This window comes from Rana temporaria, chromosome 5, assembly GCF_905171775.1.
Source record: "Rana temporaria chromosome 5, aRanTem1.1, whole genome shotgun sequence".
NCBI classification, from domain to species: domain Eukaryota; kingdom Metazoa; phylum Chordata; class Amphibia; order Anura; family Ranidae; genus Rana; species Rana temporaria.
The window spans coordinates 268,805,102-268,830,570 of NC_053493.1; the positions used below are offsets into that span (position 1 = coordinate 268,805,102).

The 25,469-nt window shown below is 41.8% G+C and overlaps 1 protein-coding gene across 1 annotated transcript in view; it reads right to left on the reverse strand.

Annotated features, from left to right (window-relative positions):
* Positions 1-2,782: 2,782 nt before the first annotated feature.
* Positions 2,783-25,469, reverse strand: part of CTDP1 (CTD phosphatase subunit 1) — a 160,159-nt gene continuing 137,472 nt past the window's right edge. The window contains exon 13 of the mRNA XM_040353848.1: positions 2,783-4,401. Within this exon, the coding sequence (XP_040209782.1) occupies positions 4,260-4,401 (142 nt within the window). The 3' untranslated portion in view covers positions 2,783-4,259. The remainder of the gene's footprint in view (positions 4,402-25,469) is intronic.

Consider the following 25,469-nt stretch of genomic DNA (forward strand, 5'->3'; position numbering starts at 1 on the left):
CGTCCTGCGACCACTGGCTAGAGGCATTCCAGACAGACCCAACGTCCGCAGGTAAATACGGCATGGCATGTCGTGGACGGCCTAGCTAAAGGCCGACACATGCTTGATGGCCGAACATGGGGGGACTACAAGGATCAAGATCCAGCCTGTCACCCAGTCGGCAGTTGATTGTAGATCCCAGGATCCAAAAATGCAGGAAAGATCCAAATAAAAACAAAAAAACAAACAAAACAAAAAAAAATCGCAAAAAAACTCCAGAGCGGCCATGTCTTCTCCTAACGCTAGGCAGAATAAAACTGAGGCTGCATGATGCAAGAGAGTGGGATGTTCCCGGGGGAACCGACTCATCCCTAGTGCACACCACCACCTGCTAAAATGCCTGCTCACCAGTATAAAACTCAGACAGATCAATCCTTGTGTCCACCACGATCAATCCACTTTACCAATGGTAACAATTCCTACAGTCCGGACTGCACCTCTGTGTGGGTAATCAACATTTGAATTGTCTATAAACACCACCTTCCTCCATTCGCTTTTGAGTAATCAATTCCACTTCTATTTCCAGGGGTTAAGGACATGAAACAAAAAACACAAGTACCACATTGGGCGAAGCACCGTGAGTCTAGATCTGCGGTGAATGAGCTGGTGATTTGATACATGCCGTTTTTATTGTTCTTTCTTGCAAGTGTAACTTTTTAGGGGGGCTTTCTTAATACATTTAAAAGCAGAGAACACTATGGTACTTGTGTTTTTTGTTTCATGTCCTTAACCGCTGGAAATAGAAGTGGAATTAAAAAGCGAATGGAGGAAGGTGGTGGTGGTGTGCACTGAATATTGGATGCATTTGAATGGAATTTTACACAGCGGTGACCGCTTTGGAAACCTACATATGAACCGTTTTTCTTATTAAAAATGTTCATAAATTGTTTTATGGAATGTATAATAATTTGTTTATATAAGATACGCAGCTGGAGGCAAGTTACAGCACACACAAATTTTGGTAGCATAATTCGTAATATGGAATGTATGTTCCTTGCTAAAGAACATTTTCTATCAAACAAGATAGGTTGCTGTAGGTCTGTTTTTAAGTTGAATTTATATGCAAGTTGGAACAGGTACATTTTTAAGTGCACTTTCAGGCAAAAAATGTCTTTAAGTTCTTTGGCTATCATGGGGAAGGGTTAACACCCATGTAACATTTGTTTTGCTGTCTGTGCCCCTGTTCAGAAGATTTCACCTCACTTTATGCCCCTGTGAAAATTGGATTTAGAAAATGTTGGGTTGTTGTGGAACCAAGGATTGGTGATAAAACCTTCAGTGAAAAATAAAAAGCCGCGCCAAAAAACTCTAAACCATAATTTAAACCAATAAAGAAAAATATTTTTAGGATTGAGCCCAAAAAAGTCTATAACAGCCAACAGGTGCACTGAGTGTTGGTAATGCTGAATATACACTGTTCATTATGCTGCAGATGGAGACTCCATATAGGTTAGTATGTTAGGAATATACTTCTGAAACTCCAGATCACCAGGTGACATGCATACAATCAGTGCCAGCCCTCCACTGCAATCTTAAGCAGCTTACCAGATGGCAAGCTTTTCCAAACGATTGGCTATAGCCCAGCGACGGCCTTTGATACCTCAGGGACACTGGATGGAGCAATTTGTCTCAAATCACAGGTATGGTCTCTCTCCAGGACTCAAAGCATAAATACTCCCAACGGAGCACTGCAATTCAGCCACGGATTATGGCTCCCCAACAATGACGGATGGACCAGTAGCCTCCCCAGTTAATGGATCGGTTTGGATTTCGCCTCTTTCCAGGATTTGATTAGCCACCAGCAAAATATGGAGAACTTCAGAGACTGGAGTATTCATTTGCGAAGATGGAAAAACATGGACTACGATCGTATTCTGTTGTCAAAATGTGTTTTTGAACTACAACTATGTCCTCTTAAAGGACATTTTCAAGATGTTTAACAGTGTCAGCGATTGCCACAGCACTCCAATAACACATGCATCAGCCGATTCAGTTGCTTCAGTGGAGACACCTTTTTACGGTGATAACTCACAGGAGTGAATTTCCCCTCCTAGGGGTAGATTTCTTCTTACTTCCCGTTGTCTCCTGCTGTTGGCAAGTAAGAGTTGTATGTAAGTCGGATGTTTGTAAGTCTGGGACTACCTGTATTTTGCCATTACAGAATGGTGAAGCTGCTGTGTATGCTGCAACGGATTGTAGTAGCATTAGTTATATACAGTAAGCGGTGCTGCACTCTGGCAGCATTACGTGCGACTTCCTGTCTGTTGCTGGAATTAAAGAGAATGGGGCTGGATGCTTCGATGCCAAGTTTTGCATTTTTATCAATACAAAGCTTCCTCTGATTGGCCAATTGTCTGCCTATGAAAGAAAGCCTTGTATTAATTGATGCACCTCAGTTGACTCTCTTTATATCTGACAGCAAATAAGACACCTGTACTACTGCCAAACCACATCACTGCTTAATGTATGCAGTAGCGGCCGCATTATTATGTAATTCAAATCGTTTTTTGGGCCAGCTTTGCCCAAACCAACCATTTAAAATTAAATTAAAGCTGGAATTCGACTAATTATGACAGTCATACAAAAAATAGTTTAGCCAATTTTGAATTAACCTACAATTCTTAAAATAACTCAAACTTGGCATTTTTGTTCAATGGCAAACCAAATTCATAAATTTATAACCAAAAGAATGCAAGAGTCACATACATTTAATAAAAAAAAAAAAAAACACCACACACTAAACTATACAAAATGAATTGTTTTATTAAATGAAAGAAATCTGCTCTGTGGGTCAAATATGAAATAGAATATACAAAAACTTTACATTAATTCTCTCAATTGAATAAAACCCTATTGCATGTTAAGCTGTAGCAGTGATTTCCTCTGCCTAGGGAAAATCCAATATATACGTTCCCTGTGACAGTGGTACACTGCCACACTCGGCAGCCATACACACTTGCAGGGAGGTAAAGGTTAAAAATCTAATCACTGCTTTTCTAACAAATCCAAACTAATGCACAGAGGAATGTGTAAAAACAAGAAACGTACTCAGTGACATTAGTTAGAGGCAAGTGACAAGTCTGTCACGTTTACAATTTTCTCATATCACATTTTCTAGATCTATACAAATATATATATATTGTATTCCTTTTAAAAAAAAAGTCTTATGTTTGATATATTTATATATATACACCTGGAAAGCACACATACAGATTTAAGTGCAACTCCAAGGAAACTTTTTTCACCACTTTTGATCAGTCTTGTCAAGTTACCTCTAATACTGAATAAGCGTTGCCCAGATGGCTGCTGAGGAGGCAAAATTTACTTGTACTAATGCCAGATCCTACCATCAGCTTGGATCTTCCAGCTCTAGTGCTACGAGTTCCGTCGCTTGTACAGTGATGGTGTGAATTTACCCTTTCCTCCATTTATAAAACATTTTTAATCTTTTCACACAATACAAGTCATTATGTGTTTAAACAAGAGGTGTTCCCGCTGTTCATCTGTCCTTCCTCTCTCCTTGTCCAATCACAGCACGCCTTGTATTCTGTAAAAAGAATACACAGCATTTTATAAATGAATTAGGGAGGAGAGGAAGGGGGAGAGTAAACAAAACTATCCTTCACTGTACAAGCACTGGAACACCCAAGCACCATAGGCGAAATTTAAAAGCAAATGGTACTTTCTGGCAAGAATACAACTAAAATACATCCGCAACACGTATCCGGATTCAGTACATCCAGTATTACAGGTAACTTAGGACCAATCAAAAATGTTTTTCTCCTGGAGTTCCACTTTAAAGTGTCCTTCCCATGTGATTGAGCTTTTGTCCACTGTTGGACTGTGCTCCCCCTCAAACCCCTTTCTGAAAATCAAGACAAAAATCAATTTTAAAACAAACGACACAAAGCACAGCCCCCTGTCAAAGTCTAGAAAGCTCAGACAAAAGCTTTACGTCTTTGGCATAGCACAACCTCTCCCGTTAACACTTCTCCTTTAAGAAACAAGATGAAAAATTGTTTAGCTTCCTTAACTAAAACACCTTTAAAAGAAGTAACCTGAAATGTGTAAAATAATGTGTTCCCATCAAAATATACAAAAAGATACTTCTGTCATGGAAAAAAAATCCATACATACACTGAAGTAGCAGACATGAAAGGTCATTGTGTGTAAATATGCAAAGACACAGGTTACTGATGTTTTCCCTAATGACAAAGATGTCATATGAAATCATTAAGCTCTGCTTCAATTGCTGCTGCCATCTCATCAGCTTCCGAACTGCTTCCTTCCTCATTGCTGGACTCGCTCGCTCTATCGTCTTCCGCATCCTCCTCATCCACATCCAGTTTTCTCTTGTGACCTCTAGTAGAAGCAAACAAAAACGAAATGTTAGATTATGGAGAAGAAAGGAATAAAATTAGTAGGCCATTATGTCTCTACTTCAGTACCGGGCAATTTCACCCCCTTCCCGCCCAGGTAAATTTTTAGCTTTAAGGCTGTCACATTTTAAATGACAATTACTCTGTCATGCTACACTGTACCCAAATAAAAAAAAATTCGAAACAGGGCTTTCTATTTAACCACTTGTTGACCAGCCGCCGCAGTTTTACTGCAACAGCATGGTTTGGAAAAACTACGTTATGTTACGTCGCTTCGCCCTGTGGCCACTAGGGGCTCGCACGCCCACTGCTCGCCCCCAGAGCCAGCACGATGATCGCCGGGCACCCGCGATCGCTCGTGACACAGCAAGAACCAGGATTTGTGTGTGTAAACACACAGATCCTGGTTCTTTCAGGGGAGAAACGACTGATCGTGTGTTCATACAAAGTATGAACAGCGATCTGTCATCTCCCGTAGTAAGTCCCATACCCATTCAGTTAGAACACAGAGAGGGAACACAGTTAACCCCTTGATCACCCCTTACTGTTAACCCCATCCCTGCCAGTGACATTTTTACAGTAATCAGTGCATTTTAATAGCACTGATCGCTGTAAAATTGTCAATGGTCCAAAAAATGTGTCAAAAGTGTCCGCCAAAATGTCACAGTCACGATAAAAATTGCAGATCGCCACCATTACTAGTAAAAAAATAAATTTAAAATAAAAATGCCATAATTCTACCCCTTATTTTGTAGACACTAGAACTTTTGCGCAAACCAATCAACATACCCTTATTGCGTTTTTTTTTTTTACCAATAATGTGTAAAATACACAGCGGCCTAAACTGAGGGAAAAAAACAAATAAAAAAAATGGGATATTTATTATAGCAAAAAGTAAAAGATAGTGTTTTTTTCAAAATTGGCGCTGTTCTTTTGTTTATAGCGCAAAAAATAAAAACCGCAGAGGTGATCAAATACCACCAAAAGAAAGCTCTATTTGTGGGGAAAAAATATTCAAATGTTGTTTGGTTACAGTGTCGCAGTTAAAGCGACGCACTGCCAAATTGTAAAAAGTGCTCTGGTCAGGAAGGGGGTAAAATCTTCTAGGACTGAAGCGGTTAATCACTGCTGGGTTTTTTATTTTGTGCTAAAAAATACCAAAAAAAAAAATAAAAAAATTGAAAAAAAAAAACCTATTTGTTTCGGTTATAAAAGTTTGAAAATGTTCTTCTTTACTGATGTGCGTTGTGCCAGTCACGGCATAGGGCCCTGAAGAAACAGCACAGGCAGCCGCTCCTTCAGAGTGCATGCGTTTATGAAGTAGTCGGTGTCGTATACAGTAAATATCTCCTAAACAGTGTATGTTTAGGAGATATTTACAGTACCTATAGGTAAGCCCCTTTATTATAGGCTTATCTATAGGTGCAAACAAACGAGGGGGAGTTTACTTCTTTAAAGCGGAGTTCCGGCCACAATTTCACTTTTTAAATATAAATACCCCTGTAATACACAAGCTTAATGTATTCTAGTAAAGTTAGTCTGTAAACTAAGGTCCGTTTTGTTAGGTTGTTACAGCATTTAGACACTTTATAAAATAGAAATTGACTGGGGCCATCTTAAGTGTGGGCATCATGAAGCCAGACTGTATGACTTCCTGGATTTCAGCCTTGCAGATCTCGCACATGCTCCGCGCTGCACAAGCAGTGTCAGATCAGGTTTCAGCACCTGTGCTGTCCAAGTCACATGATTCTTTGAGACTGGGGAGTGCACAGACTCCTGGAAAGTTACACCCACTACATTCCCAGGAGTTTGTGCGGTGTAGGTTAGGAAGCAGGAAGATTAACTATTCTGCCTAGCAACAACACTTTGAAGGCATCTAAAAAAAAAAAAAATTTCGTAAAGGACTAATGACATTTTTTTTAAAACTACTGATGTAATTTTATATTTATGGGTGGAACTCCACTTTAACAAAGATTATTTAGTAAAAAGCAGCACATATTGTACACATTACACATTGTTAGGCGCACAGTTAACCCTTTGATCACCATAGATGTTAACCAGCCAGTGTCATTAGTACAGTGACAGTGTACAGCATTATCCACTAAATTAATGTCACTGCTAAGGTCCGTGGCAGTTGGAGACATAAATTGCTGCTCCAGGCAGGTCTTGTTGGGTGCAAATCTTCTTCTCAGGAACTGAGGGTGCTAGCAATGCACATGGCAAATAAGAACAAAAGATGATCAGGACAGCCGCACTCCAATCCAACGTAACTTTAATGTAAAAAAATGGAAACAGGCACTATAAGTCACAGCAACGGAACCTAGGACAGCTGACGCGTTAGCTATGAGTAAACACTGAAGTTAGTGCGAAACGTGTCAGCTGTCGTAGGTGCCGTTGCTGTGACTTGTAGTGCCCGTTTCCAGTTTTTTACATTAAAGTTACATTGGATTGGAGTGCAGCTGTCCTGATCATCTTTTGTTCTTATTTGTCAGTGGCAGTTAGTCAGTTTTCACCCTGTGTCAGATTACTCGCGCACAATCACAGTCCCACTATAATTCACTGATCACTGCCATTAGAAGTATAAAAACAACAATTCCAGTATTTATACCCCATAGTTTGTAGATGCAAACCAATCAAACTCTTTTTTTTTTTTACCAAAGCCATGTAGCAGAATATATTTTGGTCATACATTTATGAAGAACTTTGATTTTTCATATTGGATATGTTTTATAGCAGAGAGTAAAAAAATATATATATATTTTTTTACATTTTTGGGTTGTTTTCTTTTATATATAAAAAAGAAAAACAGTGGTGAAAGCTCTATTTGTGTGATTTTTTTTTTTTTACACAAAATTTCATTTGGGTACAAGGTTGCATGACTGCACAATTATTAGACAAAATGGTCTAATCACTAAGGAGGTAAAATCCTCCAGAGCCGATGTGATAACCACTTAACCACTGGGCACTTAAACCCCCTTCCTAACCAGATCAATTTTCAGCTTTCGGTGCTCTCACAATTTCAATGACAATTACTCAGTCATACAACATTGTACCCATATGAAATTGTTGTCCTTTTTTTCACAGAAATAGAGCTTTCTTTTGGTGGTATTGAATCACCCATGGGTTTTATTTTTTTTTGCGATATAAAAGAAAGACTGAAAATTAGGTAAAAAAAAAAAATGATTTTTCTCGATTCGGTTATAAAATGTAGTAATTTTTCTTCATAAAATTTGGCCAAAATGTATACTGCTACAGATCTTTGGTAAAAATAAGTACAAATTGGTGTATATTATTTGGTCTTTGTGAAAGTTATAGAGTCTACAAGCTATGGTGCCAATATCTGAAAATTGATCACACCTGAAGTACTGATGGCCTATCATTTCTTGAGAAAAGTACAAATACCCCTTTTTGGAAAGAAGAAATTCCAAGGTATTTAGAAAGAGGCATGGTGAGTTTTTTGAAGTTGTCATTTTTTCCCCCACAATTCTTTGCAAAATCAAGATTTTTTTTGGCACAAAATTGTCATATTAGCAGGTTATTTCTCACACACAGCATATGCATACCACAAATTACACCCCAAAACACATTCTGCGATTCCTCCCGAGTATGGCGATACCACATGTGTGAGACTTACACATCGTGACCACATACAGAGGCCCAACATGCAGGGAGCACCTTCAGGCGTTTGAGCACCCAGACCAATTCTGACATTTCTCTCCTACATTTAAAAATCATAATTTATTTACTAGAAAATTACATAGAACCCCAAAACATTATGTATGCTTTTTTAGCAAAGACCCTAGAGAATACAATGGTGGTCATTACAACTTTTTATCTTGCACGGTATTTGCGCAGCAATTCTTCAAGCGCGTTTAAAAGAAAAGAAAAAGTTTTGTGCTTAAAAACAAAAAAGTAAAGTTAGCCCAATGTTTTTGCATAATATGAAAGATGAAGTTACGCTGAGTAAATAGATACCCAACATGTCACCCTTCAAAATTGCACATGCTCGTGGAATGGCGCCAAACTTCGATACTTAAAAACCCCAATAGGCGACGCTTTACATTTTTTTTTTCAATGGTTACATGTTTTTAGTTACAGAGGCGGTCTAGGGCCAAAATTATTGCTCTCGCTCGAACATTTGCAGCGATACCTCACATGTGTAGCTTGAACACCGTTTTCATATGTCGGCGGGAATTACGTATGCCTTTTCTTCTGCATGCAAGCACACGAGGAAAGGGGCACTTTAAAAAAAAAAATTGTATTGTTCATTTTACTTTATTTTAGTTTGACACTTTTTCCCCCAAAAATAATTTTTTTGATCACTTTTATTCCTAGTATAAGGAATGTAAACATCCCTTGTAATAGGAATATAGCATGACAGGTCCTCTTTACAGTGAGATGTGGGGTCAATAAGACCCCACATCTCACCTCTAGGCTAGGAAGCCTGAAATAATAAAAAAATTATCCTGGCTTTGATCGTAGCGGTGAGTCGGTAGAAGCACTGGAGGGTGGCGGGAGGGGGGGATGTATTGCCCAGGGTATTGCGGCGTATAGCCCAGGGTATTGCGGCGTATAGCCCAGGGTATTGCGGCGTATAGCCCAGGGTATTGCAGAGTATTGCACAGGTATGGCGGAGCATGGAGGGATGGATGGCTGGAACTGTGACCGTCACAGATCCAAGATTCTGGGAGGACGTCCATAGGCGTCCTCCCAGAATAACCCGACTGCGCTGTAGATGTATTTTGTCTATAGCGCGGTCGTCAAGTGATTAACTATAAAATAACCTCTGAAAGAAAAATAACTTACTGAAAGCCAGTTCGTTGGTCAGCATATTAACCAGGAATCTATCATACTCAGAAATGCCAGCCCTATATTTCTCTTGGGAAAGTTTTACATTTTTGATAATTGCAAGTATTGTTTTCCCATTGCGTTTATACATGGTGGATAATCCCATGTACATTAGACCTGCAAATAGGGAAAAAAAAAAAAAAAAAAACTAAACATACCATGGAAATGTAATGAGCTACAGTTATTTCTAAATTTAAATCACAGTTACACGCTATTAAAAATGAAAGACACAGCACCTCTGGCATTCAGTTGTCCATTACATATGGGAAAAAAAAAAAAAAAGAGGTTCATAAATTTTCTGAAGCAAAGCTGAACAGAGAAGACATCACATCAATGCAAAAATGTCCTTTTTTCTGTAATTTAACAGAAACTTCATCTCTTATCACCTTGAATAAGCAGAAATGTGCGCTCATTTCCAAAAGGTATAGAAAGCAATTCATGTTTTTGTACTCGGCACTGGATGGAAAACTCATTAGACTATGTTACATATACAGCTCAGTAGAAACTGCTTTAATACCCAATTTTACAGCAACAAAGCATTCTAAGTACACAATTTCATTTTGAATAATGTGTGTGGCTGAAATACAAGACTTCCCTGGGCATCAGTACTCTGAGCTTCACTTTGTTTAAAGCGGAACTGCACTGAATTTGAGCACCATAGTTTATTTAGCCAAGAATGCACTTTCAAAAAGCAACCCCACTAAGCATTTCTGGCTCTGGTTATCTTGAGTAAGGGCAGATCATGATTCATGTAGCATTTATTTCCTGTAGTCTATTTGTCTTTAGGTCAGGCATGCAGGCAGGAGGGTGTGCTTAGCTGAGAAAACCCAACCTTCCTCCCCGAAAGACTCTTGGGATGTGTGAAATAATTTGCCTAGATATGGCACCCCCACACATCTAAACATGCAGTGCATTTGCGGGTGTGGGAAATCACATGGTGCAAAAGGCACCAGGCGATTCCTCTACAGCTGAATTTTTTAATAGGTACAAGGACCCCTTTCCTGCATTTCTTGTAGGTAAATCAGCCCATTTAAGTGAATTGGCTGCTGTGTCTACACAAACTGCATAGGTATGAACTGTGCCTTAAAGTGAACCTGTGGCCTGGCTTTAAACATTAAAGTGGGGGACAGCAAGCAGTAGATCGCAATCTACCAGAAGTTTGCAGACAGGTGACTGGTACACGTTCTGGGCTTAATGACCCACCATCCCAGAGCATCAAACAGAGTGCAATGTAGGACGACTTATAAATTTGGAGCCAAAGTAGGAAGCAAGAGCCACATAAGCCGGCATCTGTAGTGCTGGCTCCTGTCCCATGCGGAGTGATACCAAACGCAGTCCACATCTTATCCCAGCTAGCGGTCTCCAGAGTGCTACCCAGCAGCAGGAAAGAAGAGTTCAGGTAAGTGTAAAGCAATACACTGAGCAGAATAGTATAGGGCTGCTTTCACACCGATGCGCCGTTTACCCACACCACGGGTGCAGCGCAGTGTACCTGCAGATTTCCTGTGGGTTTGCTGCACTTTCTGAATGCAGGAGTTTTGGTGCGCTTTCAGAAAGTGCATCATACATGCAGGATATAATAGAAGTATATGGCAAAGCACAACTAACCCAGAAAAGTTGCAGTTGTGATAGAAGCCTTATCGGGGGCTCAGAACAGTAAGGGTTCATTCACAAATGCAGCTGGCCCTGCTGCTCTCCTGAAAATTATCACCACAATGCACGTGATTGCTACACTATAGTACGGCAATTAGAGGTTAAAATCAGTGTGCGGAGGCGACACTGTGCCCAATGATCTTTGACTTCTCCCATGTTGTTCAGGTACAGCTCTACCTTTTTAAGGTTGCTAACCCCAAAGCCTTGTCTACACGTGGCTGTCCTCTGAAAAGTAATATGCAGTGAATCACTTTTAGAGACCCTTGATGCTCACTAAAAGCCCATTAACCATTAAAAGCCCATTTCACTGTACCACAACTGCTTACATTAAATGCGGATGTGGTATGGCGCTGTGTACAGACATGGCTGCTGCCTATTTTAAATTTACAGCTGGGTGGTAACCACCTATTTTTACTGCCAAGGCTTAATGCATTTAAATATTCTCAATAAGCGGTAAAAAATAAAGCTTTACCACAAGCCTTCACTGACCTCTGTAGTTGCAGGCAGGGCCGGATTAACAATGGGGCTGATGGAGCTACAGCTCCAGGCCCCTTTCTCAAGATAGGCCCATTTTTAAGATTTTTTTTTTTTTTTTTTTAAGATCGAATTTGGGGGGTTGTAGCTCCATGACCAGAGGTCACAGAAACCCCACATTTGGGGGTAGGCATGGGAAGAGCTACCCCACAACTGGTTAAAATATGGAACGGCTATCATTTATGGTTCCGGAGATACGGGCCTGCTTGCACAGCCTGTCAGAAGCTACATTAAGAGCGGCCAATATAAATACAAGCTGACACACTACAGCAGACTGATAGGATCACAGTGCTTATAATAATTATTTGTATATTACTCATGGTAATTAACCGCTTGCCACCCAGGCCAATTCTGACACTTTTCTCTACTACATGTAAAAATCATCATTTGTTTTTTGCTAGAAAATTACTCTATGGTGGTCTTTGCACTTTTTATGTTGCAGGGTACAGAGCTGCACTATTCTGGCTAAAATTAGAATTGCAATTTTTTTGCTTAGAAGATAGATCACGATTCTCTCACGATTGTTGCGGCGTAACATCATCTTTCACATTAAAACAAAAAAAACAAAAAATGGGCTAACTTCACTGTTTTGTTTTTATGGTTTTTATTATTTATTGAAGTGGGAAAATGCAGTGACATAAAATATTGCAGCAATAGCCATTGTATTCCCTAGAGTCTCTGCTAAAATATATATAATGTTTGGCAGTTCCAAGTAATTTTCTAGCAAATAATATTGCTTTTTAACTTAAGAAACAAGTGTTGGACTTTGAGGCCCCATTCACACCTAGGCGTTTTTACACCTGAAGCGCACTGCTCACAAACGCCAGAGGGGAGAATTAACATTATTCCCTATGGTGACTGTTCACACCGGAACGCCCAAACGCCTGTCGCGCGAAGCTCAAACAAGTCCCGGACCTTTTTTTGTCGCGCGTATCGTGCGGTTTGGGCGTATTTGAGCGTTTTTTTTTTCCCCATAGAAAGTAATGGGAAACGCGCGAATTGAGCGTATCGCGCGACAACGGGCGTTTCGTCGCTTTAATAAATAGAACTTGTCGCCCATGCAGAAGATTAAAAAAATCTACCAACATAGCAACAAGTGATGAAAAGATGATCATTTTTCCTATTGGCTAAAATAAAAAACGCCGAAGTACAAAAATGTCGCACGACGCTGTATGCAAACGCGCAAATACGCGCGACAAAACGCCAGAAAAAAACGCCCAAAAAAACGACCGAAGCTCAGGTGTGAATGCAGCCTAAGTGGTTAAATTTTGTTACAATGTTAGTTGGTTACAATGTTTCATTTTGTTTACAAACTTCGCAGACTGCCCAGATTTGTTCTTTACACACAGAAGTGTATCCCTTTGATCTAAGAAGGGAGCGTCAGTTACAATGTTTCCTGATAAAAACTTGGCAGACTGCCCAGATATTTTCTTTTGACAGCTGAAAGTCTCTCCACTTGTTATATGAAAGAATCAGCAAACTCTGCATTGGAGATCGTCAGGGGGGTTGAATCGAGATCACAATTTGTTTAACGATTAATTGTGCAGCTCTAGCACGGTATTTGTGCAGCAATTTTTCAAACATGTTTTTTTGGAAAAAAATGTTTCATTCATTAAAAAAACAGTTAGTTAAGTTAGCACAATTTTTTTTGGTATCCTAAGCGATGCTTTACATTTTTTTAGGTTACATGTTTAGAGTTACAGAGGAGGTCTAGTACTAGAATTATTGTTCTCGCTCTAACGATCGTGGCGTATGTAACCTGTGTGTATCTGGCTCTGATACTACCAGTGCCTACCCAGCCACTGACTAGTATCTCTCCCCAGCCTGTCCCCACACACCCTCTCACCTGCTGACCTGTGGATGGGGGAATCACTCCTGCAGTGTTATTGTGTTCTGCCAGTGCGTACAATGATCAGTGTTGCTAACTTTAGCTGGCAGCACTGATTGTTTTAAGAAAAAAAAACAGGCTGGTTGTACTCAAGTTGATTAATAGATTGACTTGTGTAAAACCAGCTAGCCCATACATAGATTGACTATGGCTGGTCTCTGCATAATTGGCGTAATTTCAATCCATGTATGACCTGCTTAACCACTACTCAGTCCCTAAATATCCTTCCACTCCTGTACATAGTGCTCACTGTCATACTCTCCACACTTCTCTCCTATACATAGTACCCACTGTCATACCCTACACTCCTCTCCTGTACATAGTGCCCACTGTCATACCCTCCACACTTCTCTCCTATACATAGCGCCCACTGTCATACTCTTCACACTCCTCTCCTGTACATAGTGCCTGCTGTCATACACTTCTCTCCTGTACTTCGTGCCCACTGTCGCACCCTCCACACTCCTCTCCTGTACATACTGCTCACTGTCATACCCTCCACACTCCTCTCCTATACATAGTGCCCACTGTCATACCCTCCACACTCCTCTCCTATACATAGTGTTCACTGTCATACCCTCCACACTCCTCTCCTATACATAGAGCCCACTATCATACCGTCTACATTCCTCTCCTGTACATACTGCCCACTGTCATACCCTCCACACTCCTCTCCTGTACATACTGCCCCATCATACCCTCCACACTTCTCTCTGGTACGTACTACCCTCTGTCATACCCCCTCACTCTTCCTGTACATACTGCCCATTGTCATACCCTTCACACTCCTCTCCTGTACATAGTGCTTTTTTCCGTACCCTTTGTACTCCTCTCCTGTACATAGTGCCCACTGTTAGACCCTCCACATTTCTCCCCCTCACCTGCACATACTTCCCACTTATATACCGTCCATACTCCTTCCCTATGTCGCTTACCCACAAAAACAGTTCTTTAAAATTTTACTGAATATCCTCAATGTTACCAGCTCTAGAATGGACACACTTTTGTTAGTTCAACTAAAGGAAATCTCAGTTCTCATATTTGGTCTGCCCCATTATTAGTACTCATTTAATTTTGTGATTACTACTATGATGTATAGAGGAACATCTGGGATCTCAGCTACTCTAAATATAGCACTTGTATAAAAAAGTGTCCCTGAAAATATTTTTTAAATGTTGGCAACTGTGCACTTAGGCACTGCCCAAGGGCCACCGTCCACCGGGTCAGTAGGGGGCCCCATGAGAGGCTCCTGGGATCCTGTGATAATAAAGCGGTAGTAAACTTTCCTGACATTACTACTTTTTAGAGGCCCTGGGGTAGGTTATGCCACAACGTACAAGTATGCACAGCATATTAGCAAATTTGTGTACACTTACATTTTCAGACTGAGCCCTCCAGTGCTGCGCTGTGATGAATCAGGCGGGGCCTGGACACTTCCATCTTCACCCGGTCTTCCTTCTGGGTTCTGTGCCTTTGGTCACTTGCCTTGGCTGGGCTGCGTTCATGTCATTCCCACGCATTTATTTATTATTTATTACACCCCATTCACACCTCCGCGACAAAACGCCCGACGCCGGCCGCTCGTGCCGCTGGAGGGGAGAATTCCCATTGCTGTCTATGAGATGGTTCACATCTCATAGACGCCGTACACCTGCGGCATGAAAAAAAGTCCCGGACCCTTTTTTTCAGGCGGCATTGGCGTTCGGCCATACAAAGCAATAGGAAGGATTTGTAAAAAAAAAGTTACACTATTCGCGGCAAAATACGCCGCGTATGCGGCGTTACTTGTCGCGGAGGTGTGAATGCAGCCTAAAAGGCCCCACCAAAATCCTCAGCACCAGGCCCATGATGTTCTTAATCTGGCCCTGGTTGCAGGCACGGTGGAGTAATTCATTCTCCAGTTGCAAAACAGAGGCACTGAGGTCAGGTGTAGTAGTTTTAGCAGTCACTTAGAGCTCCTCCTCTATGTTAACCTTAGAGATCAGATGGCTGGAAGGCTATAAAGTTACAAATTAGGGGGGTAAGCAGATACAGCTGAACTTCTGAGAAACGCTCAGAAGTTGAGGATGAATTGAATTGCTCCCACAGTGCCCACAGCTAGTGATTAAGATTAGCCTGTTTTAAAGCTTATTTACCGAATATTGGTCCTGCCACCCAGACAAACATCAAAAATGTATATTGCTGTTTTGGCTGTTGATAATGGCGGTGGACCTTTCAATCATATGTCCATCCTCTAGTTGCCTAAGCTCTTAACCCCTGTCACACGAAGATTAGGGTGGCGGGGGTAGGAAGGAATTGGCGAAGGAAGCTTTCTACCAAATCAGGAGACAGCAGCACGAGGGACACACAAAGATTAGAAGTAACCTCCCATTGGCCGATTTTTTTTTTAAATTACACTTAGGCTTAAAACTCTTAACTGTATTTACCCTGTCACAAATATCCTTACAGAATATATAACCAACTGAAGCTATGAAAAGCAAAAGAAACAAACACTGTCAACACTTTAATCACTAGTCCCATTACCATTTACAGTGGGATTCCAAATACCAAACATGTTATATACTTACCTGCTCTATGCATTGTTCTTGCACAGAGTAAACCTGATCCCTTTCTTCCTGGGTCCCCCCCTGGCACTTCTGACCCTTCCCCCCCAGTGCTCCGATAGCACTAATGCATTATGGTAAAAACCTTCTGCCCTTTAAAGAACTTTAAATACGTTAAGACACTTAAATACTTGCAACTGCTCCATTAAATAGCACCCCCCCACCCCTCTGCACCAGAGGTTTTACAAGAACCGGTCCAATAATAGATTTCAAAATGCTAAAAATTTCTAATAATTGGTTCCAGAACCAGGGCTATAAAATAAACTGCCTGATCACTTAAACGGCAGCATTATTTAAAAAAAGTTTTTCCTCACAAGGGTTTTGGGAATAAGAACCCTCTATGCTTATACATGGAGGTCACAATTTTCAGCTTTTAGCGAGCTCGCACTTTCAATTAGTGCTATCGGAGCACTTGGGGGAGGGAGGGTCAGAAGTGAAGGTGGGGGACCCAGGAAGAGAGGGATCAGGTTTGCTCTGTGCAAAAACATTGCTTAGAGCAGGTAAGTATAACATGTTAGGTATTTTTAGAGCAAATGTTTTTACCTTTTAATATTACTTTAAAGCAGAGTTACACCCATTTAAAAGACACTCAACTGTCCCATGGTCCAGCGATGCAGTCACATGAAGCCTGTATTGTGGTCTGCTTTTACTAAAAGTAGCACATTAACCACAGCTTTCTAGTTAAAGCAGACATTTCAGATATACTTTCGCTCAGGCCTGCCTTACTAAAAAAAAAAAAAAAAAAATGTATTATATCAAATACAGTACTTTGATAGTTCAGTAGCATCCTCACACTTCAATTCTCATCTAGTTAAAGGTGATGTGTGCTTTGCCCTCACACTGTCCCTGGTATACCTAGGTCACATATCCCAGTAGGTCAATGTCTTTCTCCCGGGGCAAGTGAAGTGGAGGACAGGGAGCATTCATGAGACTGGGTAACTTCACCAGGGGGTGGCTGTAGGGACCAGAAAGACAACCAGATCCTAATTATGTACAAAAAACAAAGATGGCGGTGTGGGATGGATCTGGCAGTAGAAGCACGGCCAGATAGAAGAGGATGCTGGACTTGTAAGCTTCAAAAGGTAAAAGCCATATGGAGACCATGACCACTCAATTACAGTTACAGTTAATGCCGTTTCCCTAAAATTTGTCTCGAATGCTTAAGGCTTAAAACATACCCAAGAAGCAATCACAATTTTTAGAGGATTTCCGCAGGCTGAAAGCACAAGTGGTATTCGTTCAGGAAACTCACTTTAGACGGTGCACATCCCTAAATTTACCATCACTTCCTGATTGCATTCCATGTCACATCCGCTGTCACCAAACGAAATGTGTGTCGATTTTACAATCCACACATTTATTTTTTTAGGAAACTAAAGCGGGCCATAAGGGTCACTATTTGTTTGTAAAGGGCCAGCTTGGGTCACACGTCCCCTTACCATTGCCAACATTTATAGTCCCAATAGTGGCCAGGTCACATGCTTTCATCATCTCTGCAGCAAATTGGCAGACTTCACCTTGGGAGTTTTGACGCTTGATACTAGGGTTGTCCCGATACCACTTTTTTAGGACCGAGTACAAGTACCGATACTTTTTTTCAAGTAGTCGCCGATACCGAATACCGATACTTTTTTTAAATGTCATGTGACCGTTTTCAAACCACAATACAGACTAAGGATATTTTCTTTAGAATTATGAAGAACTGGTACATCATGGTGTGGGGCTGTTTTTTAGCATACGGTACTGGAAAACTACATATCATTGAAGGAGTGATCACTGCCAGTGCCACCTATCGGTGCCAGTGCCCAAAAGTGCAGCTAGCCAGTGCCACCTATCAGTGCAGATCAGTGCCACCTCATTAGTGCATCAGTGCAGGGATGCAGCTTATTAGTGCATCTCATCAGTGCCACCCAATCAATGCCAGTGCCACCTATCAGTGCCATCCATTTATGAGTGCCATTCAATCAATGCCAGTGCCACCTATCAGTGCCATCCAATGGCACTGATAGGTGGCACTGGCATTGATTGGATGGCACTCATAAATGTGGCACTGATGAGATGCACTAATAAGCTGCCTCCCTGCACTGATATAGCACCCCCCCCAAAAAAAAGTTAACCACTTCAGGTTCGTTGCAGCCAGTACTGTACCCACACTTCTTCTGCACAATTAAACATTATTTCATCTGTATGACAGTGACTTCCCCAGCGCTCATGGCTTACTTGCTTTTTATTCTACTTTTCCTGTCGATCGTGCGGTGTGGTCCTTTCGCAAGGCAATGGAGACTCCTAGGACGCCGGGGATGGCCTCTGGATGATGTCACGCACGCCGCCGGGGGACGTCAAGCTCCGCCTACAGTCAGTGTCTGTGTTCAGTACAGTACTGAAGAGGAGGAGCACGCTCAGCCTCGGCGCACTGGCACCGCCCGCGCTACAAGAGGCTGTGTTGTTGTGGATAGCCGCGGCTCTGCTGTGAATCATAGCAGCGGCTCGCGGCCGCTACTCGCGGCCCACAGCCCGTGATTAAATGTTGTTCACTGCGTCAATTGGGCCTATATCATAATGCAGGCTGCAGCTGCCTGGACGTGTGGATTTATTATATAGCGGCCGGCCGCCGGGCCCTGGTGAGAGAATTAAGTTTGGGCCTATATTATGATGGGGGCCTGGAGCTGCAGCTCCATCAGCCCCACGGTTAATCCGGCCCTGCCTCTATGCACCGCTCGATGTCACAAAAAAAAAAAAAAAAAAAGTATTCTATTTTGGTATCGGGAGTATTTGCGCGAGTACAAGTACTAGCGCAAATACTCGGTATCGGTCCCGATACCGATACTGGTATCGGTATCGGGACAACCCTACTTGATACCTTGACGTGTTCCTCTACCCTTCCATATAGAGCACTTCGCCAGATTAACCTGCAGCTTCAGAATCTACAACTCCATTACTCGGGTTTTAAACTCCAAACAAAAAGAGAACTACACATTTTCTATCCCACGTGGAAAATTCTCCAGGCTAGATTACTTCTCAAGCTTTGGAGATTAAACTCTGACTTACTCAGGGACACAGTCTCGATTTAAAAATTTGCTACTTAACCACTTCCCGACCGCCGCATGTACATATACGTCGGCAGAATGGCACGGACAGGCACATCAACGTACCTGTACCTTTGTAACCTTGTTCACTTAATGTGGCCATTCAAGAAAATGGGATTGTACTTCACCCCTGCTCCACAAATTCTACCCCTCCACCTCTAATCTTTAGTAGCGATGTAGGGCAGAAGTAGGTACCATGCTCCACGTCGAGCTCCAATCTTCAGCCCTTTTGGAAGAAAGTTCATAGTCTAATAGGATAACCCCTTATAACCTAGAATACACTCTAGAACAATTTTTACTGCACCACTCTTCCTTAACCACTTCCAAACCGCTGTACGTCTTTATACGGCCTAACTTTAAAGATGTATATCTCGGTAACGGCAGCAGCTGCTGCCACAACCGAGGTATCAATCTTTAGTGTCAGCGGTTCTGTCAACGATAACGGCGGTCTCCGCGGCGGATTCGCCGCTATCGGCGGCGGGAGAGGGCCCGCGCCCTCCGCCGCTTACCGTAGCCGTCGGTAGCGGCGGAGGCGATCGGGACCGTTCGGCTGCTGACTGGGGACGAGACTGAAGGAAAAATCTCCTTCGCCCGTCCCCATAGCTCTGCTGGGCGGAAGTGACGTCAAAACGTCAGTCCCGCCCAGCCTCTTAAAGAAACATTTTTTTTTTTTGTCATTTGAAAAAATGACAGTTTCAAATTTTTAATTTTTTTTTGCATTTTAGTCTAAATATGAGATCTGAGGTCTTTTTGACCCCAGATCTAATATTTAAGAGGACCTGTCATGCTTTTTTCTATTACAAGGGATGTTTACATTTTTTTTTTCAGTGTAAAAAATAATAAAATAAAAATAAATAAGAAAAAAAAAAAAAAATTTTTAAAGCGCCCCGTCCCGACGAGCTCGTGCACAGAAGCGAACGCATACGCGAGTAGCGCCCGCATATGAAAACGGTGTTCAAACGACACAAGTGAGGTATCGCCGCGATCGTTAGAGCGAGAGCAATAATTATAGCCCTAGACTGACTAACTCAAATGCAACCTATAGAATTTTTAAAACGTCGCCTATCGAGATTTTTAAGGGTAAAAGTTTGACGCCATGCCACGAGCGGGCGCAATTTGAAAACGTGACATGTTGGGTATTTTGGGTGTACTAGCTACTGTATTCACAAGTCTTTGGCACTGTGTCACTGCCTACCCTGAGAACTTTTATGATAAGCATTTTAAAGCGGTGGTTCACCCTTATTGACAACTTTCCATCATTAAATTAGGCATAGTAGCGCGAGCTACAGTATGCCTGTATTTATTTTTTTAGCCCGGTACTCACTGTGCAATCCTAGCGAGACGATTCTGACTCCCCGCGGGGAATGGGCGTTCCTATCCAGAGGGAGCATGATTGACGGCCGGCTATGGCACGTCACGCTCCCCGAAGATAGCCGGAGTAGGTCTCGGCTCTTCACGGTGCCTTTAGCAAATCAACCCCATATGCTCTGAATGGCTAGCAAAGATGTCAGTACTCTCTAGAGAAAACGTTCCTGTCAATACTATTTTAGTGCAAGAATATTCCCATGTACAATATCCAACAATCACAAAGTCAGCCTGCATTTTTACTGACTGAAATAGAGCAAAAAGAATATAGGGCGTAACCAGTAGGCAGCGAAGCACTACCGATTACCGATAGTTGTGTTTACCAGAGATCACTTCTTTGTATGATGGAAGTTTTACATCAAAAGCAATTACTTTTTCTGTTGAGTGTTCTTTACCCTTAGATTGATGCTCATTTTGTCTAGGGGAATCGGCTAGTTGTTTTAAAATCGAAGCTGTACTTACCGTTGTAGAGAGCGATCTTCTCCGCCGCTTCCGGGTATGGGCGTTCCTTCTTGATTGACAGTCTTCCGACGGTCGCATCCATCGCTTCACGAGTAGCCGAAAGAAGCCGAACGTCGGCGCGGCTCTATACGGCGCCTGCGCACCGACGTTCGCCTACTTTCGGAAAATCGTGACGCGATAGATGCGACCGTCGGAAGACTGTTAATCAAGAAGCAACGCCCATACCCGAAGACCATACCCGGAAGCGGCGGAGAAGATCGCTCTCTACAACGGTAAGTACAGCTTCGATTTTAAAACTAGCAGATTCCCCTAGACAAAATGAGCATCAATCTAAGGGTAACATTTTTTTGGAGAGGGAACTACCGCTTTAATGGCTAAAAGATCTGAGCTGGACAGCTAAAAAAGTGCTTCTCCAAATGGCAAAACGTCATCTTAAAATGACATTTATTTCAACAGCTAAAATTATCATTACACCTTAAATAACATTCTGACAAATGGAAAATTTATGATCGTCTGAGTTAAATATTAATCATTGCACTTAGCATTATGAATATTGAATAGGGTTTCTTGCAAACATTTCCACAAGTTGCATTATTTTACAGATCATCGACCAACATTTAAACAAATTTTACGTACGAGATAAGACCAAGTACCAACAGTTAAGAAGCATCTAGAGCAAGTTTTCTTGTGTTGGTATACACTAATCTACACGGGTAGACCTGCCCAACTTTGTGATTTTTAAATGGCTGGAAGAATAAGTTCTACTATAGAGCTCAGTAATGACAGGGCTTAAATAACCAGGAATATCAGCAAGGTGAAAAGGTCATCCAATAAAACGTTTGAAAAATAAGGCAAGGGGCATGGTCTCATGATGGTAAAGTGAGGCTGCCTACTTTGTGATCTTGGCTCTTGCACCTCTTTCAGGCAGGCCGATACCCACTCTGTTCCATGACCTGTCATGCCTAAAGGCAGTAAAAATGCCCCCAGATCAGGACCCTGTACCCACAGCTCACTGGTAGCGGAGTTCTTCTCTCCCTGCACCCATGGTTCCCATGAAGCTCCAGACTCCAATTTGGCACCCGCTATTGATGGGCAAGGAACACATTTAACTGTCAAATCTCTGAGCCTCAGAGATTTGCCATCAAGTACTGAGAGGGAGAGATGCCTACTTCCTCCCATAAGTGGGGACGAGTCCCCTGCCTGGGCCAGGCTTGCGCATTCAGACTGGACGGAAGCACCATTAGCAGACCAGGACTCTAATGCCGTGTACACACCATCACTTTTTGTGATGAAAAATTTTTTTTTTTAAAAACGTCATTTAAAATGACCGTGTGTGGGGAAAACGTTGTTTTATGTCTTCTGAAAAACGGAAAAAAAAAAATTCGAACATGCTTCAATTTTTTGTGTCGTTTTTCAAAACGTTGTTTTGTGTGTCATTTAAAATGATAGTGTGTGGGCAAAACTACGTTTTTAAACCTGCGCATGCTCAGAAGCAAGTTATGAAGCAAGCTTGAATGGAACAGAGTGCCGTCGTACGTGCTGAACGTAACCGCGCTTTGATAGAGCATTTTGAAAAAACGATGGTGTGTATGCTACGTCGTTTTTTAAAATGAAGTTTCAAAAACGTCTTTTTTACATCACATAAAACGTCGTTTTTTTCTATCACAAAAAACGACCCTCTGTACGCGGCATAAGGCATTCTTGCCTCACTAAAAGAACAAACAAAATGTCCTGTTATAAAAAGGAGGCAGTGTACAAATAAGTGCAACAATTAGATGTAACAATTAAGTGCTCCCACAAATGAAAAATGCAAGTGAAATTATACAAAGTAAGTGTCCACTGCAGATGATATTGATTAGATGTAATCACAAGATAAAATCATCCAACAATGTTATCCATATGGTTTTCAGACGTTGATAAATATTCAGACAGAGAAGCCGCTTACCAGATTCGGTGATAGAGGTCCACCGAATCTGGTAAACGGCTTCTCTGTCTGAATATATATCAACGGCTGAAAACCATATCTACATCTAATTGTTACACTTATTTGTACACTGCCTCCCTTTCATAACAGGACATTTTGTTTGTTTTTTCTTTTGGTTGCGCATTTACCTATTTTTGACATGTTTGTTTAGCTGTGTATTCCAGCTTTTTTGTATTATTGCAGCACCAGATAGTTTCATTGTTTGAAACACTTTTTCCTCTTGTTTAGGTTGGAAATCGTATAATAGCACATTTAGTGTGTGGTATGGCATACATGGTTTCTTTGTTAACCCATTAGACTTTACTTGAAATATTTTGTAGCACAGGCTGCACCGATTAATGTTTTTGGGGGGAAGCACAGATTGTTCACGCTTTACATTCTTGCCTCACTCACTACCAAGCGGGACCTGCTGGATTTTGAAGCTTTGATGCAGAAGGTGATTTAGAATAAATTCTGGGAAATGAAAGATGCTATGCAACAACTCACTACCAATGTAGATGTAGGAGTCGGGCCACCCCTCTATTGAGGACAATTTGGCTCATCTGAAAGCAAAAGCCGCACAACAGGAGAAACATCTGCTCTCAATGTGCCTCCATCAAGATGACCTAAAGAATAGGAGCCGCTGAAACAATGTGAAGCTGAGGGGGGAATCCCTGAGGAAACCATTAACAGGGACTTCTGTGTGACTGTGTCCTCCATACAGTCCTAGGCAGGGAGACTACGGAGGCAATAGAACTAGACAGTGATCATAGGAAAAAGGGGCAGCATCTTTCTACTGCAGACAGACCCAGAGATATCATTTGCAGGGTACACTTTTACAATATACATATTAACCACTTTCCCACCACTGCTACAGCGCGGTGGAGTTATTCTGGGAGGACGTCCCTGGGACGTCCTCCCAGAATGCTTCACTCGCGCACCTCCTGGGGCGCGCTCCCGGAATCATCCATCTAGAAGACCCGGCGCATCACGGATCGCGGTAAATTGCCGCTAATAGCTGCCGTTTACCACGTGATCGCTCCGTCAAATGACGGAGCGGTCACTTGTAAACAAACCGGAGTCATGTAATGACGCCGGTTCCTCCCTCTCCTCTCTGTACCGATCGGTACAGTGTGAGAGGAGAGGAGGGGGAGCGGGTGGCAGCAGCAGCACTGTGGGCTGGATCTGTGACAATTGCAGTCACAGATCCAGCCATCCCTCCCTGCGCAATACCCCCCACAATACCCCCCACAATACCCCCCACAATACCCCCCACAATACCCCCCACAATACTCCCCACAATACTCCCCACAATACTCCCCACAATACTCCCCACAATACTCCCCACAATACTCCCCACAATACTCCCCACAATACTCCCCACAATACTCCCCACAATACGTCGCCTATGGGGATTTTTAAGTAGCGAAGTTTGGCGCAATTCCACGAGCGTGTGCAATTTTGAAGGGTGACATGTTAGGTATCTATTTACTCAGCGTAACTTCATCTTTCATAGTATGCAAAAACATTGGGCTAACTTTACAGTTTTTTTTTTTAAGCACAAAACAGTTTTTTTTTTAAAACACGCGTTCAAAAAATTGCTGCGAAAATACCGTGCAAGATAAAAAGTTGCAACAACCGCCATTGTATTCTCTAGGGCCTTTGAAAAAAAAAAAAAAGCATATATAATGTTTTGGGTTTCTATGAAATTTAATTTTTTAGCAAATAAATTATGATTTTTACATGTAGGAGAGAAATGTCATGGGTGCTCCAGAACGCCTGATGGTGCTCCCTGCACGTTGGGCCTCTGTATGTGGCCACGTTGTGTAAAAGTCTCACACATGTGGTATCGCCATACTCGGGAGGAATAGCAGAATGTGTTTTGGGGTGTAATTTGTGGTATGCATATGCTGTGTGTGAGAAATAACCTGCCAATATGACAGAAACTAGAATTTTTTTTATTTATTTATTTATTTTACAGAATTTTCAGTCTTTTTTCTTTTATAGCGCAAAAAATAAAAACCGCAGAGGTGATTAAATACCACCAAAAGAAAGCTCTATTTGTGTGAAAAAAAGGACAACAATTTCAGACGGGTACAATGTTGTATGACAGAGTAATTGCCATTCAAATTGTGAGAGCACCAAAAGCTGAAAATTGATCTGGTTAGGAAGGGGGTTTAAGTGCCCAGTGGTCAAGAGGTTACAGTAGGTCTCAAAATAGTTACTATATTACCATTTGAGAATGTTATCTTAACAGCATTGGTATGTTGTTACTTGCATTTTTTCTTTTAGCTGGTTTTAGCTACATATGTTTTACATGTGTACGACGACTGCCTCTATATTCACTTACCACCATCCCACATATGCCTTAGCCTTCCCTGAGATTCAGTCACTGTTGTGGATTGGACACGAATGGGTAGGCAGGCTTGTACTAAGCCAAGTTTAGTTTTTTTATTCCCTTGAAAAATCTTTTACTGCTTGTTAATTTACCCCCTTTCTTGGGGGGTTCTGCCCCCGCCCTTTTAACCTGTATCCCCATTTTTATTTTCCTCTTTCGCTTTCTCATTCGGGCGTCAATCTTCCTAGCCTTCATCAAGGAGCAGTGAACCCTTCTCTTGTGCTGTATAGGCTATACTTCTGTCGTTTGCC